The sequence below is a fragment of the Mobula birostris genome, chromosome 20 (genome assembly GCF_030028105.1).
Source record: "Mobula birostris isolate sMobBir1 chromosome 20, sMobBir1.hap1, whole genome shotgun sequence".
In the NCBI taxonomy this organism is placed as follows: domain Eukaryota; kingdom Metazoa; phylum Chordata; class Chondrichthyes; order Myliobatiformes; family Myliobatidae; genus Mobula; species Mobula birostris.
Genome location: NC_092389.1, coordinates 34,407,417 through 34,426,191, shown reverse-complemented (window position 1 = coordinate 34,426,191; position 18,775 = coordinate 34,407,417). Strand labels below are relative to the sequence as shown.

General features: G+C 42.8%; 1 protein-coding gene across 12 annotated transcripts in view; it reads left to right on the top strand.

Annotated features, from left to right (window-relative positions):
* The window catches only part of LOC140185133 (rho GTPase-activating protein 32-like), a 583,009-nt gene that overhangs the window by 332,949 nt on the left and 231,285 nt on the right, over positions 1 to 18,775 (top strand). For all 12 annotated transcript variants that reach the window (XM_072238473.1, XM_072238466.1, XM_072238464.1 and 9 more), the window contains one exon: positions 13,423 to 13,509. In XM_072238473.1, the coding sequence (XP_072094574.1) occupies positions 13,423 to 13,509 (87 nt within the window). The remainder of the gene's footprint in view (positions 1 to 13,422; positions 13,510 to 18,775) is intronic.

Here is an 18,775-nt window from a genome sequence, read left to right as displayed (position 1 = left end):
ACCCATCACTGTGAGCACCCGTATACTAATCAACATTAAGCTCTTTAGTCTTACCTCTCAGGCTTCTTGCATTGCAATTTATGCAGCTTAGCCTACTATGCACATGACTTATTGTGCCTCCATTTGTTCTGCCTCCAAGATTTAGTCTGTCTTCTATATTTGACTGTACCCTCTTACATGCTGTACAAATAGTCTGTGTTCTGTCTCCTACCAAATTAGTTTAAAGAGGATCAAACCTCCATGCAAGAAGATTGGTTGCCTTCCAGTTCCAATACAGCTCATCCTGATTTTACAGGTCCTATCTGTCTCTGCAGCAGACCTGATAATCCAAGTTTCTAAAGACCTTTCTCCTGCGCCACCACTTTAACCACGTATTGATCTAACCTGCCCTCACACTCATTCATATGTGGCACAAGATATAATCAAGGATTACAGTCCCGCTCTTTAGCCTGTTGCCTAACTTCCTAAAATGATGTTGAAGCACATCATTTCTCTTTCTATCTCTCCTTGATACTGTAACCTCTGACCAATCAGAATGCTCTCCACTGTTCTCTGATACGTTCCTAAGCCCAGCATCAGGGAGGCAACATATCATCTTGGACATCACAGAAATGCCTGTCTAATACCCTCAGGACCAAGGTCGCTATCACTATAGTTTTCCCAAGTAGTTTTCCTCCCCTGCAGTGCAGCAAAGACAATTACAGAGTCTAATCATCACAATCTCTCTCCATGCATTTATCCTATCATCCGAGGAATCATTCTGGTGAACCTTTGTTACACTTCCTTCATGGTAAGAACATCCATTCTCAGACAAGAAGACTAAAACTGCTCATGCCTGTTCAAAGCACAGTGCAATTGTAAAAGCCATACCCATTAACATTCCATTTGCCTCCTTAACTACTTCTTGCATCTAATTACTAATTTTATTGATTGATATTCAGAGGTACTTGTGTGTATCCAAATTATACTGCAATTGCCACGTATTTGCCCACTCATTATTCAAATCACTCTGGAGCACCTCTGTGTCCTCCTCACAGCTCACTCTCCCACCCAGTAATGTATTATCCACAAACTTAGATATGTTATATTTAATTATCTTATCTCAGTCATTAACATAAATCATGATTAGCTGTGGTCCAAGCACTGAACCCTGAAGTACACTGCTACTCACCATCTATCAATCTGAGAAATTCCTGGTCATTCTTGCCCTGTTTCCTGTCTGCCAAACATTTATCTATCCAATCTCAATTTTTCCCATTAATGTCATGCATGGAATCTTAGTGAAAGCCTTCTGGAAATCCTCACTCTCTGACCTACCTCCATATGCTTTACATCTTCCAAAAACACCAGTGAATTTGCCAAGTATGATTGCTTTGATGTCAACTGGAATGTCTTTCGTGAGGAGGGTTTCTCTGAGTTCACGGAAGGGGTCACGAGTTTCATCCAGGAGTGTATCAAGGATGCTGTCCCCAAAAATCAGGCAAGGTCTATCCAAACCAGAAACCATGGATCAACAGTTCCGTGTGAGCAGTAGGAAGCACGAGACACAGAGCTTACATTGCTGGTGACCAACAGGAACTCAGGAAATGCAGCTATGATCTGTGCAAAGTCATCAAGGCAGCGAAACGACAATACAGGGACAAGATCCAGACACAACTCTCCACCAACAGCATGTGCAGCTTATGCTACGGTCTGCATAGCATCGCAGACTTCAAAGCTAAACACAGTGGTGTTTCCGACATTGCTGCCTTTCTCCCAGATGAGCTATATCGTTTTTACTCTCGGTTCGATGTCGCCAACACTGAGCCCCCAGGGAGAGCTGTCGAAGGACCTGTACCTTGGTCATCTCGGAGGCTGAAGTACACAGGTGTTTCCAATGAGTGGACAGTCGCAAGCCTGTGGGACGGGACGGCATCCCAGGGCAGGTACTCAGGATGTGCGTGGCACTACTGGCAGGTGTGTTTACAGACATTTGTAATCTCTCTCTCTCTCTCCCCCAGTGTAGAGTGCCCTCCTGCTTCGAAACATCCACCATTGTCCCTGTACCTAAAAAGACCAAGGTAACATGTCTGAACAACTGGCATCCTATCACACTCAACTCAATAATAAGCAAATGCTTTGAGAGGCTGGTGAAGGATTACATCTGCAGCATGCTACCACCCAAACTGGATCCCCTACAATTCACCTACCGGACACAACCGATTGACAGATGACACAATAGCCACAGCTCTGCACTCTGTCCTTACACATCTGGAGAAGGATGCTTATGTGCGAATGCTGTTCTTGGACTACAGTTCAGCATTCAACACCATAATTCCCTCCAGGCTTGACAAGAAGTTCAGAGACCTCGGCCTTCACCCTGCCTTGTGCAGATGGATCCTGGACTTCCTGTCAGGTCGCCAGCAGGTGGTAAGAGTGGGTTCCCTCACCTCTGCCCCTCTGACCCTCAACACAGGTGCCCCTCAGAGCTGTGTCCTAAGTCCCCTCCTTTACTCTCTGTATACCCATGATTGTGTCACCACCCACAGCTCCAATCTGCTAATTAAAATTGCTGACGATACTACACTAATTGGCCTAATCTCAAATAATATTGAGGCGGCCTACAGAGAAAAAGTCATCACCCTGACACAACTGTGTCAAGAAAATAATCTCTCCCTCAATGTCGCAAAAACAAAGAAACTGGTTGTGGATTACAGGAGGAATAGAGACAGGCTAACCCCTATTGACACCAATAGATCTGGGGTTGAGAGGTAAACAACCTTAAGTTCCTTGGCATACACATCACCGAGGATCTCACGTGGTCTGTACATACCGGCTGTATGATGAAAAAAGCACAACAGCACCTCTTTCACCTCAGACGGTTGATGAAGTTTGGTATAGGCCCCCAAGTCCTAAGGACTTTCTACAGGGACACAATTGAGAGCATCCTGACTGGCTGCATCACTGCCTGGTATGGAACTGTATTTCCCTCAATCGCAGGACTCTGCAGAGAGTGGTGTGGATGGCCCAGCTCATCTGCAGATGTGAACTTCCCACTATTCAGGACATTTACAAAGACAGGTGTGTAAAACGGGCCTGAAGGATCATTGGGGACCCACGTCACCCCAACCACAAGCTGCTACCATTGGGGAAATGGTACCACAGTATAAAAGCCAGGACATACAGGCTCCGGAACAGCTTCTCCCACCAGGCCATCAGACTGATTAATTCATGCTGATACAATTATATTTCTATGTTATATTGACTGCCCTGTTGTACATACTATATATTACAAATTACTATAAATTGCACATTTAGACAGAGACACAATGTAAAGATTTTTGCTCCTCGTGTAAATGAAGGATATAAGTAATAAAGTCAATTCAATTTAATTCTTTCATTAATCCATACTAACTTTGACCAATCTTGTTGATCTTTTCTAAATTTTTAATAATGGACAGCTTTTTTTTCCACAATTACTTTCAGGCTAACTGGTCTATAATTCCTTGCTATTGAGGACATTTACCTATCCTGTGGTCTTCACCTGTGACCGATGAAGATGCACAAACTTCGATTGGTACTTCCATTTATATGGTGCTGAGGTAGTGGGGAGAAGCTTCCACTATTGATTAAAAGCTCCCAATGTTGTGGGTCTCAAATAGCCTCTGGCAACCAATTCTAGCTCTAGGCCTTCACGTGTGGCTTAACTACTAAGCATGCCAAAACAGTTTCTACTGGCAGAAGAAGGGGCAAAGGCAAGTTACTGGTGCCTTAAAACCAGCTGCTTCGAGCAGCGAATACCTCTGACATCTTGCATTAAAGTAAATGTAGTTGAGCTCTCAGCCCTCCCATGATCCCTTACCTGTCTGCTGTGCCTACTGGACTTGCATGGTCTATCCTCTACATTTGGGTCAAACTCCCCACCTACTCCTCTGCTACTGAGTTTTCCACCCCCTGACAAATTAGCTTAAACTCATTCTGAGTACTGCGAGTAAATTTTCCTGCAAGGGTAGTAGTCCCCTTCCAGTTTAGGTGCAAACTGTCTTCTTTGTACAGATCCCACCCAGAAATAATTCCAATGATCCAAGTGCCTAAAGCCTTCCCTCTTCCACCAGATCTTTAGCCAGACATTTGTCCATCTTATGCGTAGCTCTCAAAGTTCACTTTGCAGGACCTCATCCCTCTTTCTGTGTATGTTGTTAGTACTAATGTGTAGTACGATCACTGGCTGTTCTCCATTCCCCCTTCAGAATATTTTGCACCCACTCTGAGACATCCCTGCCACCGGCATCAGGGAGACAACAGACCATTCTGGAGTGTCATGCTAGGCCACAGAAACAATTGTTTTCTCTTCTCATTAACAAATCCCCCACCAATACTGTTCACTGAGGTCTCTGCCCTCTCCTGCTGTGCATCAGAGCCAGCTGTGGTGGCACAAAGTAGGTTGCAGCTGCTGCTTCCTTTGAAAAGGCCATTATTCTCAACTGTCTTCAAAATTGTATACAGGTTTGAGAGGGGTTGATCATAAGGACTCCAGTAGTACCTGCCAGCATTTACTGTGACTTCTTTTCTCTCTGTACCTGCGGTGTGACCAACTTGGTAAGTGTATTATCCGCCATATTTCATGAAGATGCTTCATTGTGAATCCAAATGCTCTATGCAGCTCTATTCCATACACTGCCAATGGAAATGTCTCCAATCTCCTGCATTCCTGACGGAGGAGCATGCCACAGCCCTGGCTTCCACTTTACTCCCAGTCATTGGCTAATACAGTGCAGAAACATGCCCTTTGGCCCAACTTGTCCTTGATGATCAAGTTGGACAGGTTGTGCCAAAGTACTTGTCTGTCTTTGGAAAGCAGGCAAGTACGTTGGGTCATAAAACTGTCATAAGTTAAGCCTAACACATGAATGTATCAGTATGTTTTATCGGAATTAGCCAAAATATTCACATTAAATGCTGAGACTTAAAACCAGCTATTGGAAGGCAAATCTTTGTAGTGGGTTTGGAGCTAGCTGTGTGAGTGCTGTAGTTAGGGAACTGGTGGCCCTCGTACCAGCCCCCATAGAGTGTAATAGTGTGCCATGTTGTGTAATGCACTTTCTGGGAACTGCACAGTAGTAATTTGAAGTTTTGGTTCAATCTAGCCGTTGTAACTTGATTAAGGAATATTTGGTTCTTTAAAGCCATTCCATTCCAACAGAAGTCCTGTTTTAAACCAATCATCACAATGCCCCTGTGATTGCCCTAACTGAGTATTGTAGTGATGAGGAGTCTCTGATCATGTTCCTATGGTGACAGTATGATTGCAAATTAACCCGATGCATCAGCCTTCAAATATTATGCTGAGTCGGCTCTTCAGTGCAAGAGCTTTTGGATTGCTAATGCATACGTAACGGTGAAGTGGGAATTAAGAGAGATAAAAACTGAATCCTCAGGCATGGTTCTCCTTTGAAATGAAAGCTTTGTTAACAGTTTGCATTTCTTGGTGATGGGTAGGGCCATTTAGATGTGGGGAGAAACCTATTTCCTAATTACTAGAGAAGTGTAATGTGACCTCATTTATCTGCATCTTACCTGGAATGTGTGTGGACTGTGCTATTCCACTGCCAGTGTTAATGGTGGGATGCACCCCTGGCTTAGATTTGAGCAACACACACGAAATGCTGGTGGAACTCAGCAAGTCAGGCAGCATCTGTCCTGCTCCTCCATTACGCCATTAGCATTTATGGCAGCAATGAAGGTCCTGCATCTCTTGCTGTGTTCAGGGCTTCGTTCATCATGCCAGTAGCTTTTAGGCAGTATCTATGACAGGGGATAAACTATCAGAGTTTCAGGCTGAGACTATTCATTAAGACACACCATATTCCCCTCCACAGATGCTTCCCAGTTCTTCTTCTCTCAATTCCTCCGTCTCTGCCGTATCTGCTCTCAGGATGAGACTTTTCCTTCTAAAATGAAGGCGATGTCCTCCTTTTTCAAAGAAAGGGGCTTCCCTCCCTTCATCATTAATGCTCAGCCACATCTTTTCCATTTCACGCTCGTCTGCTTTCATCCCATCCTCCCGCCACCCTACCAGGGATAGGGCTCTTCGTCCTCACCTACCACCACACCGCCCTCCGTGTCCAGCACATAATTCCCTGAAACTTCCACCATCTCCAACAGGATCCCACCACCAAGCACATCCGCCCCCCCGCCTCCCCCCCAACTTTCTGCTTTCAGCAACTCCCTTGTCCATTCGTCCATCCCCACCGACCCACCTCTCTCCCTCCTGGCACCTAGAAACCATAGAAAAACTACAGCACAGAAACAGGCCTTTTGGCCCTTCTTGGCTGTGCCGAACCATTTTCTGTCTAGTCCCACTGACCTGCACACGCACCATATCCCTCCATACACCTCCCATCCATGTATCTGTCCAATTTATTCTTAAATGTTAAAAAAGAACCCGCATTTACCACCTCGTCTGGCAGCTCATTCCATACTCCCACCACTCTCTGTGTGAAGAAGCCCCCCCAATGTTCCCTTTAAATTTCCCCCCCCCTCACCCTTAACCCATGTCCTCAGGTTTTTTTTTCTCCCCTTGCCTCAGTGGAAAAAGCCTGCTTGCATTCACTCTGTCTATACCCATCATAATTTTATATACCTCTATCAAATCTCCCCTCATTCTTCTACGCTCCAGGGAATAAAGTCCTAACCTATTCAACCTTTCTCTGTAACTGAGTTTCTCAAGTCCTGGCAACATCCTTGTAAACCTTCTCTGCAGTCTTTCAACCTTATTTATATCCTTCCTGTAATTTGGTGACCAAAACTGAACACAATACTCTAGATTCGGCCTCACCAATGCCTTATACAACCTCATCATAACATTCCAGCTCTTATACTCAGTACTTTGATTAATAAAGGCCAATGTACCAAAAGCTCTCTTTATGACCCTATCTACCTGTGACGCCACTTTTAGGGAATTTTGTATCTGTATTCCCAGATCCCTCTGTTCCACTGCACTCCTCAGTGCCTTACCATTAACCCTGTATGTTCTACCTTGGTTTGTCCTTCCAACGTGCAATACCTCACACTTGTCTGTATTAAACTCCATCTGCCATTTTTCAGCCCATTTTTCCAGCAGGTCCAAGTCCCTCTGCAAGCTTTGAAAACCTTCCTCACTGTCCACTACACCTCCAATCTTTGTATCATCAGCAAATTTGCTGATCCAATTTCCCACATTATCATCCAGATCATTGATATAGATGACAAATAACAATGGACCCAGCACTGATCCCTGTGTGACACCACTAGTCACAGGCCTCCACTCGGAGAAGCAATTCTCTACTACCACTCTTTGGCTTCTTCCATTGAGCCAATGTCTAATCCAATTTACCACCTCTCCATGTATACCTAGCGACTGAATTTTCCTAACTAACCTCCCATGCGGGACCTTGTCAAAGGCCTTACTGAAGTCCATGTAGACAATATCCACTGCCTTCCCTTCATCCACTTTCCTGGTAACCTCCTCGAAAAACTCCAATAGATTGGTCAAACATGACCTACCACGCACAAAGCCATGTTGACTCTCCCTAATAAGTCCCTGTCTATCCAAATGCTTGTAGATTCTGTCTCTTAGTACTCTCTCCAATAACTTACCTACTACCGATGTTAAACTTACTGGCCTATAATTTCCCGGATCAGTTTTCGATCCTTTTTTAAACAACGGAACAACATGAGCCACTCTCCGATCCTCCGGCACCTCACCTGTAGACAGCGACATTTTAAATATATCTGCCAGGGCCCCTGCAATTTCAACACTAGTCTCCTTCAAGGTCCGAGGGAACACTCTGTCAGGTCTCGGTGATTTATCTACTTCAATTTTCCTCAAGACAGCAAGCACCTCCTCCTTTTCAATCTGTACAGTTTCCATGATCTCACTACTTGTTTCCCTTAATTCGATAGACTTCATGCCAGTTTCCTTAGTAAATACAAACGCAAAAATCCTATTTAAGATCTCCCCCATTTTCTTTGGTTCCGCACATAGCCGACCACTCTGATCTTCAAGAGGCCCAATTTTATCCCTTACAATCCTTTTGCTCTTAATATACCTGTAAAGGCTCTTTGGATTATCCTTCACTTTGACTGCCAAGGCAACCTCATGTCTTTTAGCCCTCCTGATTTCTTTCTTAAGTACTTTCTTGTACTACTTATACTCCTCAAGCACCTTATTTACTCCCTGTTTCCTATACATGTCGTACAACGTCCTTTATCAGAGTTGCGATATCCCTTGAGAACCAAGGTTCCTTATTCCTATTCACTTTGCCCTATCCTTGCAAGCGGAACAAGTGCTACACCTGCCCCTACACCTCCTCCCTCAGGGCCCTAAACAGTCCTTCCAGGTGAGGCAACACTTCACCTGTGAGTCTGTTGGGATGATTTACTGTGTTGGGTGCTCCCGGTGTGGCCTCCTGTATATCAGTGAGACCCGGTGTAGATTGGGAGACCGCTTTGCCAAGTATCTACGCTCTGTCTGCCAGAACAAGCGGGATCTCCCAGTGGCCACCCATTTTAATTCCACTCCCCATTCCCATTCACACTGTTGTGATGAGGCCACACTTGGGTTGGAGGAGCAGCACCTTACATTCCATTTGGGTAGCCTCCAACCTGATGGCGTGAACATCAATTTCTTAAACTTCCGGTAATACTTCCCCCCCTACTTACCATTTCCCATCCCCTTTTCCCCCTCTCACCTTATCTCCTTGCCTGCCCCTTCGCCTCCCTCTGGGGTTCCCCCCCCTCCACCTTCCATGGTCTTCTGTCTCTTTCACCAATTTCCCAGCTCTTTACTTCATCCTTCCCTCTCTAGGTTTCACCTGTCACCTTGTGCTTCTCTCTCTTCTCCCTCCACCTTTGCTTTTTTTTCTCCAGTCCTACCGAAGGGTTTTTGCCTGAAACGTCAACTGCCTGGCCTGCTGAGTTCTTCCAGCATTTTGTGCGTGTTGCTCAGATTTCCAGCATCTGCAGATTTTCTCTTGTTTATGCTACCAGTTTGGTGAGTTCCACCAACATTTTGTGTGTGTTACTCAAGGTTTCCAGCAAATGCAGAATCTCCTAGGTCAGACTTGTTTGCTCATCCTATTAATTATATACCCCTGTTAGACTAGTAAATGAAGCACACTTTTTTGCTTTCTATTTTGATATCTTTAAATGAGTGCTCCTTTGAGTGACCTTTCATGTTGCTGTTCATGTGAACTGCAACGGTTCGTAACATTAAACACATTTTTAAGCCTGATCCAGTTATTTATGCAGGTACAGGTTAAGAGCATGTTTAGTGTTAATGAGCAACACACAAAATGCTGGAGGAACTCAGCAGGCCAAGCAGCATCTACGGAAAAGAATAAACAGTTGACATTTTAAGCTGAGACACTTCATCTGTGTTAGGGGAGCTGTTCAGTCCCTATGCAGTGCTGATTGTAGTTCACCGTAGCCATTCCCAATGCTTTGGGATTTGATTCCTAGACAGTAGACAAATGTCTGGACTCTCTTGTTAGGTTATCATTTCTCTGTAATATGAGTCTGAGTCCATAATATATAGCAGGGATTGCTCATATAGTATTTAACCTGAGCTGTAAATGTTTGCTTGTGGTTTTCTTTTTTCTTCTTATCTAGAGACAGCCATAATCAATTATTACCTAGCAAAGTTGCAGGTTCACAGAGCATCTGATCAGGTATTTTGCGTACCAATTTCCAAATTCTACGATTGACAAGGTACCTGCTGCCCTCAGCTAAATGTGTATTTGTGAACATCTGAGAAAGAATGCTGGCTGTGACTAACCTCTAGATGCCTTTACCTGGAGCTCTGGTGTTCTGCAGTTGAAAACCTGAGGATATTATGCAATGATGTCCGCTAGGTATCCTCCCTCTTCCCCCGCACCCGCCCTGGAAGGATATCTCATACTGAAGCTTGCTTTCTTTACATGCACATCTGAAACAGGGAGCTAGGGACTATTTGATCTGTTTAATGCCTTGATTTGTAGCCTCGCTACCTTCATGCAGTCTTAACAAAATAACTGTGCCTCTTGCATTCAAAGGTGAATCACCCTCATATAATATGTGTGTGTGTGTATATATGTTTGCTTGTGTGTATATACAAAATAGAGGAACAGGAAGACTGGGGATGTGAGGTAGCTCAGAGAAAGCACTTCTGAAACAAGCATGGAGAAATTAAGCTTCCATGCAAAGAAAGAAATCTCATATGTTAACTCATTGGAGGTGCTTGAAATTAGGCTTTTTAAAAATTAAATCAGAAAACCTTTCGAATAACCAGTTTGTCAGTAATTAAAGACCATCAATTTCAGATAATTAGCAGGAAGACAAAGAAAGAGGTTAGGAGCAAAACCAAAAAATGCTAGGAACACAGCAGGTCAAAGGTACTTTATCAGACCTTTTCCACAGCTGCTACCTGACCTGCTGTTCTCTGAAGTTACTAAAGATTAGGAAAAGGCTTCTCTCATTTGGGCCAGGGTCTGCCTGACTAGAAAGAGAATATATTGTAGCATTTAAAGAAAGCTTTGATGTTGCACTGTTGACTTGGAATTATTTCCTCATTTTAAAGTGTAGTGATCTTGATATATTGTCTGTTTGCATTTTCTTTTAAATCAGGAATTGCTGGGAGAGATTAATAGTAGCTCAATATCATATGTGACGTGTATGATGTGGGTTGGGCGGAGAGGAGCAGACAGACAACATGGAATACGTCATTGAAAGTACATTTAAAAAGGTTGAAAGCATGTCCCTTGTATATAAAAACAATCCCTAACTATGTCATTTGAACCCAGGTGGTAGGAGCCTACCTTCTAATCAGTTTGTTACCTGCGTAAATAATCTGAATGTATATTTACATCTGCATTGCCTGTTAGTGTTTTGGTAAAACACTGGGTATTGGATTTAAATTAGTGACAGACTGCTGAAACTCACACTTACACTTACTTTCTGTGTGCTGGCTTATGTGTAGGTTGTCTTGATCTGAAATGGATGAGTTTGTGGGCATAAGGAAGCAAAGTCCAAATTTCAGTTGTTGGTAATACTGTTGTTAAAATTGTGTTATAACTTTTAATTTAATAGGTGATCCAATGAATGGAAATATTTGGTTTGCTTTACTGTGTCAAACTTCCCCGTAGCTCTTAATTTCTCTGGTTTATAGCTGAGGGGTCCCTGTGGTACATAATAGATTATAGTTTTGCTCCCTGAGTTGGGAGTAAGAAATAGCATAATTTTACCAGTGAAGTTGCAAACCTGATGTATGTATCCTAACCACAGGGGTGAAATCCATCACTAATTTTGAAATAGCCCAGTGGCGATAACCCTTTCGAGGCCCCCTTTTCATTTACACATCAGGTTTCTGAGGCAAGGTGTCCTACTTCTTTGAATCGGTGAGTGTCTCGAGTTTCAGGCAATTCACTCCCTGCGATCAATACTCTTTGTGCCATTTAGTTTGTAGTTATTCTGGAAGAGTTAATAAGGTTGGTTGGAAGTCCCATGTCATATGGCTGTTGTAAGATCACATGAAAACGTAAAGAGAGATCCAGCTTAGTTAAGACTGCCTTTCATTTTCTGGTCACACTGTCTCAGCTAGGTTTTGTGTTTCAGAAGTTCACTTTCGGGTAACCTTTAGAACTAGACTGTTTGCTTGGAGCCATTTCCTTATTTTGAAATGCGTGTCTTTGTTGGATTTCACTTTAAATGGAGAATTGCTTGGAGAGGTTAAGAGAAGCTCAATGTCATATGCAATGTGTGTATGGGTTGGGGGAGGAGAAGGAGTAGCCAGCCAGCATGAAATCCATTACCGGAAGCTAAAGACCAGTTTATATAAACGTAGTGTTCGGCACAGTTGAAATAATTTTCCCTCCAGTAAACAAAATGATGAAGACTGAATTCAATAAAATATTCACGCTTAAGCAGACCTCTGCTTTTCTGATTCAAAAGGAATTTATAATTTAAGATTCTGTGTATGCTCAGTGCTAATGGGTTTCCACACAATTGGTCTAGGCAGTGCTGCATAGCTGCTCAGAAGCCAAGCCTCGTTCTTGTTTAATGAGCAAATGTCATGTTTTGGATAAAGACTCTTACGTGAACTGTTCATGTCCCCACTGAGTTCTTTGAGCGGTGAAATGTCTGGCAGGCAAATCATTGCTGCACGTATTTCTGTGTTGCTCTTGGCTGCTGTCGAGCTCCATGCTGTCGTTCCTCATCCTGTGGGACTCCTGTTATTACAGAGCAGCTGCCTTAGCTAAGCAAATTGAGCATGAAACGGGCAGTGCGGAACTGGGTTAACGGGGAGCTCAGCCGTGGGTTGTAAAAGATCCGAATGGACATCATGAAGGTTGTTCGATACAGGCGATGGATTTTTACAGATTGATCTTTTGCCTTTTGTACTAGCATACGGAGGATGAATATTTTACTTGTTCTACTGTTCTACCTTTTAGTTTGTGCCTGGACATAACCCAGTAATGCTAGACCTCTGCTGGTCTGCATATTGTGAGAGAGGCATTGTTAGTAAAGGGTAAGTGCAAGGGTGTAGTGGGATTCTCCCTCTTAAAATGAGAGCCGCTCAGTGCATATTGAGCTTTGATCATTCAGAACCTTATCGAAGAAGCCTTTTGTTAACCTGTAAGTGCACATCATCAGAACAAACATTTGACATGAACCATAAAATCCTACTCCTCACTAAACCTGTGTATTACAAAAATCATCCAGCCATTATTGAAGCCTTCCACAGTAAATGCAAAGAACATGCCCTTCTTCATAAAAGCAATTTCAGGGGAAAGCAGAAGCTTGAAGGTTGCATTGTTGTCAAGATGTGTAAATTGCAACCTTTTCTGCTCTGATTTCAAATATCTACCAGTGGGCTAATGACTGTGTGGTCATTCTTTTAATGGTGCCGTGTGGTTTTTTATTACAGACTGGAGAAGCTATATCTATGCTAAATAAGAACACTTCAAAATGTTAACACTTTAATTTGAACCTGTGTGAATCTAGCTTTCTAAATTGCATTTACTTTCAAATAGAGATCGAGTCTGGTTGGAAATTACAGACTAATGAAAGGTCTGATGAATCAGCTGTGTTAGGACATCACTGATCATAGCAAGGTGTTAACCATCCTCCCCCAACTCCACCTCTACTGTACTCTTCCTCTCCTATATTCACCATCCCTTTTACTTCCACCACTCTCTCCATTCTGTCCAAATCTCCTGTCTCCTCCTATGTCACTTTTTGACTTTATTGTCGTTCCTCCAGTTTCTCTAGTGTAGTTTCAGTGCAAAGTACTTTGGAGTCAGCGATTATCAGTGAGACTGTCATGCATTATTTTCTGAATTGTTTGCTATTAACCTAATTGTTTTTTTATATATTTCTCTTCCTTCCAATCCATCTACCTGTTCTCGATTTCTTGCCATTGTATAGCTGGTGCTGACAGAGGAACAGAGTGATGTGAGCAAGAATGGTGCTGACACCAAAGACCTTGTGTTTCTCGTTCAGGTCTCCTGTCAGGTAAGATTGCATGGACTATTGGTTATTGTTTTAACTTGTTGATCTATAAATTAGTGCATTTCATGTCCTATGATTATAGTGCACCTGATACAAGGGAGTATTTGTGAAGGCAGACGATTAAGAATCCGGTAACTCAGTGTAAAGGTCAGAAAAATATATTGTTTTCAATAGGTTGGCTTAAATCCTATAGATTAGCTGTCACCATGTAGCGATTGGTTTGGTCCTATGGAGACGTTAGGAGTTTTCTTAATCACTGGAATTGATGGTGAGTTCTATTTTGTACCCTGGCTATATTCTCTTACCCCTTTGCTGGTCATGAATCTAATTATCAATAATATTAACAATAGAGAATTTAGGAAGAACTTTTTCAACTAATGTTTAGAAATTGGCATTTCGCAGCAGCTAAAGCAGCGTAAATAGATAAACTCCTGAAGGGAAAGAGAATAGCAAGTTATGCTGGTCATGTTAAAATGTGCATAGATGGGTACTTAATGCTCAGCATGAGCATGGTGGCTGAGAGGGCCTGTTCCTGTGTTTTGACTCTTTGTGGAGAATGGATTGCATGCACTGTTTAAAATATATGCTGCTGTGCTGCATGTTCTGTCATTCTACAAGTCGTCACTCTTAATCTGCCCTTATTTGTTTTTCACCCCCTGTACTGAACTGAAATTTTCATCTTTTGCTGCTTCTGTTGCCCTCTGTATCGTTACATCTAATGAACATAGAAACATAAGTCACCAGATAAAGCAATAGTACAATGCTTAATTCTGATCATTTCTGTAATTTTCTCAGAGTAAGACTATATATTTGAATTATTAACTTTTTCAGTCTTTTAAACTATATCTTTGAGTGGGAACTTGTGTATAATTAGCCAAGTGTATAATTCTCCCTTTGCTGTTACACTGCAGCACCCTAAAATGATGATGAAACAATTGAAGGGCAACCAGGTTGGGAAGCTAACTCTTAAATAGAGCTGATACATTCACGATTCAGAGCACAATTTTTCCATTGCTAAGTATTTATGAAGTACTTGGCTGAGATCACTTCTCAGCATGGGGTGGGAGGGGAATAAACCTGAGTCAGCTATTTCTTGAGGTAGATTTCAAAGGAGACTTTCATAAATGGCTGAGTTTTGAATCTTGTACTTCAGTTACCAGGTGACCATAATGCATCTCCTCTCAATGCTATGTATTATAGAGGCTATGCTCTTCGGCCAATTACCAAGGAGGGACTGTCAATAGTCAGAGGTTTAAGCAAAGGTGTACTCATCTCTCTTGCTGTTCAGTATGCATTGGTTAAGGCTGTTGTATGTATTTACTCACTTCTAGATCTCACATGGTCTGGTTCACTTACTCAGGATTTGTAAATAGAATTGAACTTTGAGCAGTCAGTGAACATTCCCAAATTCTGATCGTATGATGTAAGGAGGGTCATTAGTGAAGCAGTTTAAGATGATTGGACCAGGGACACGATCCTGAGGACCTCCTGCTGTAATGTCTCAGGACTGGATTTGTTGTCTCCCAGTAAACCCAGCCAGCTTCCTTTATGTGATCTATCACTCTGATTGTTGGACTGCTTTCCTCATTATACTAATTTGACTTCAGTTTTATCAGGGATTCTTGATGAAAGGCTTATTTTCAGGCATCCTTGATGTCAAGTCCTGTTAGTCCTGACTCCATTCTGGAATGCAGCTCTTAGGTCCGTGGTTGTGATGTGGTCTGGAATAGAATGATCCTGGTGAATCCCATGCTTAGTAAGCAGAGTAAGTGCTGCTTGATGGCACTGTCGATGACATCTTCCAGGGTATTAATTAGCTAGATAAGATTTATCCTGTTTTTTGTGAGCAGCATGTGCCGGAACAATTATCCACATTGTTTGCCTGGAGCAGTTGGCTATAAATGTGGCTAATTTTGAAGCTTGAGCATTTAATATTGTAGCTAGGATGCTTTCTGTTCTCATTATCCTTGCTGTGTCCGGTATTCTCAGATTTTTTTGTAATATTGTTTGGAGTGAATTAAAAGGTTTGCTGGTTTGTTACTGTGTAGATTGGGATCTCAGGAGGAAGGTGAGATGTGTCATGCTCTCACTATATCTGACGAAATGCTTGGGAATGTTTAACCATATCTATTGCAATGGCATGCTGGTCCCTGCCGTAGTTGAGTATCAGGAAGTTCTTGCCTTCACCTGTTAGCTGTTTAATTTTCCACTGTTCTCGAAGTGGCAGTACTGTAGAACTTTGATCTGATCTACTGTATTAATCATGAGATTGCATGCTGCTGTTGCTGTTTATTGTTCATGTGACCTTTGCAGCTTCACTAGAGGGAAATGTTGTTCATCAGTAAACCTGTTGCCGCTCCCAGCTTGCCTTTCTGCACCGGGCCTTGATGTTGAAGATTTTGATGCTGTACATTTGTGCTGCCACTGATGGCCCTCTTGCAGCTGTTCTTGATTTGTTGAGAGTCTCTTCCTTTTAGAATCAGAATCAGGTTTATTATTACTGACATACAGTATGTACTGAAAATTGTTAGTTTGTGGCAGTAGTACACTACAATAAAATTCACTAGTCATAATTAAAAAATGAATAAAAAGTGCAAAAGAGGAATATCAAGATAATATTCATGGGTTCATGGGACCATTCAGAAATTGGATAGCAAAGGGAAGAAGCTGTTCCTGAAATGTTGGTAGTGAGAAGAGGGCATCTGCCAGGTAGTGAGAATCCTTAATGTTGGATGCCACCTTTTAAAGATGTCCTCAATGGTGGGGAGGCTTGTGCCCATGATGTAGTGTGCAGGGTGTCCTCAGTGTGATGTTAGGACTTTGCCTCCATAAGGATTGTGCAATGTTCACTCTAACCTGTGGCATCATGGCAGGTGAGTCTGCAGCAAGGTAGCAAAGGTTCTTCACTTGTGCTGGATCTGCAGGAATGCCATTCAGGAATTGTCCCCCTTAGTCAGTAGTAGTGCTGCCAAGTTCCTCTTTAGTGATAGATGTTGAAGTCTCTTGTGCAGAGTACATTGTGTACCTTTTTCACTGTAAATGCCTCTTCTAGGTATTGTACAACTTTCAAAAGCAATAGTTCATCAGCTATGGGAGGATGGTAAGTGGTAATCGGGAGGAGCTTCTTCTGGTTATGTGTAATGAGACTTGGGGTCTGGAGTCAATGCTGAGGACCTTGACTGGTTGATTCAGCTGGTCTATCCTGTTTCAGAAAGGTTTTATTTCAACATCAAGGTTTTGATACATCTGATTGGCTTATTGTACCATTTCAGAGAGTGGTTAAAAGTTTACAGAACTGGAGCAGGTCTAGAGTCAATTTAGGCCAATCCAATCAAGCTGAACGTAAACAGATCTCGATGCACATTTGCCACAGTTTTATTAGGCCTGGAAGGATAATTTTGGACACAGTAAACCATAGAATAGCACTGCTTACCTTGGGTAGATGGAGCTCGTCAGCCTGGGAAGGCAGTCCATCTAAGAGAGGGAAAACTCTGATTTCAAACCTTCGCTGCCTTGCGCCATACCCACTCACGGGAAAGGCTTCGGGAGTAAACCCTGAGGACAAATCTAGAGCTGGAGTCCCTAAGGCAGTCTGACGTTGCCTTTAACCTCGTTCTGGCAACTCCTGCGATGACACTGGTGCCAAGCTGTATCGACCTTTGCCCTTCCCTTGGACAATATCAGTGTGGTGGAGAGGGGAGACTTGCTGCATGGGCAACTGCCGGTCTTCCATACAACCTTGCCCAGGCCTGCGCCCTGGAGAATTCCAGGTGCAGATCCACGGTCTCGCGAGACTAACGGATGCCACCACCTCATCCACACCTCTCTCCTCCATGCATTCGATCTGGACAAAATTGAGACACACTTTTGATTTTGTAAATGTTGTCATAACCAGAAATGTTATGTAAGTAAATAACTAAATGTGAAGATGAAATCTATTGCGTGCATGAGAACACCAATAAATAAAAGCAAGACAACATAAAAAGACAAAATGTTAAACTACATATTTTCATTGTAATGTTCATTTTGAGAATCCCATTCAAATCAAATATCATAGAAAACACGGAAACATAGAAAACCTACAGCACAATACAGGCCCTTTGGCCCACAATGCTGTGCCGAACATGTACGTACTTTAGAAATTACCTAGGGTTACCCATAGTCCTCTATTTTTTTATGCTCCAGCTACCTATCCAAGAGCCTCTTAAAAGACGCTACCGTATCCGCCTCCACCACCGTCGCCAGCAGCCCATTCCACGCACTCACCATTCTCTGCGTAAAAAAAAAAAACAACTTGCCCCTGACATCTCCTCTGTACCTACTTCCAAGCACCTTAAAATTCTGCCCTCTCGTGTAGACATTTCAGCCCTGGGGAAAAAGGTCTCTGACCATCCACACGATCAATGCCTCTCATCATCTTATGCAGTACATCTCTATCACGTCACCTCTCATCCTCTGCCGCTCCAAGGAAAAAAGGCGAGTTCACTCAACCTGTTCTCATAAGGCATGCTCCCCAATCCAGGCAACATCCTTGTAAATCTCCTCTGCACCCTTTCTATGGTTTCCACATCATTCTGATCCTGTGTAAGTGGTGGATAAACCTTTGAACTGTACCATATGGGTGTGTTGGTAGGAAGTTGGTGGGGGGGGCTAGATGAGAGAAAGTGGGAGGCATTGCATACAAAAGACCAGAGCAAACTTGTCTTTGGAACTCCCAGATTAATCAGCTGAATCTGACAAATTTATGTCCCTTTTATTTACCATTTTCTGTCATCAAGAGAGCTAAAAAGGACTTGAGGTTGCTCTGGTAAACATGGTGAAAGTGAATCCCAAGGTTTCTGCAGATATATTAAGAGTAAAAGGATAGCAGGGGCAAAATTGGTCCTCTTGAAGATCAACGTCCTCATCTATGCACGGAGCTTAAAATGATGGGGGGGGGGTAGGATCTTGAATTAATATTTTTCCATCTGTATCTATCAGAGACACAGGCACAGTCTATAGAACTCAGCAAAAAGAGTGGAGTATAGAGTAATACAGCATAGAAACAGGCCCTTCGGCTCAACTCATCCATGTCAAGCAAGGTGCTAGTCTCATTTGCCCATGTTTGACCCATATCCCATTTAACCGCCTCCTGTTCATGTATTTGCCCAAATGTCTTTTAAATGTTGTCATTGTACCTGCCTCAATCACTTTCTCTGGCAACTTGTTTCAAATATGCACCACCCTTTACATTAAGAAGTTGCCCTTCAGGTCCCTTTTAAATCTTTCC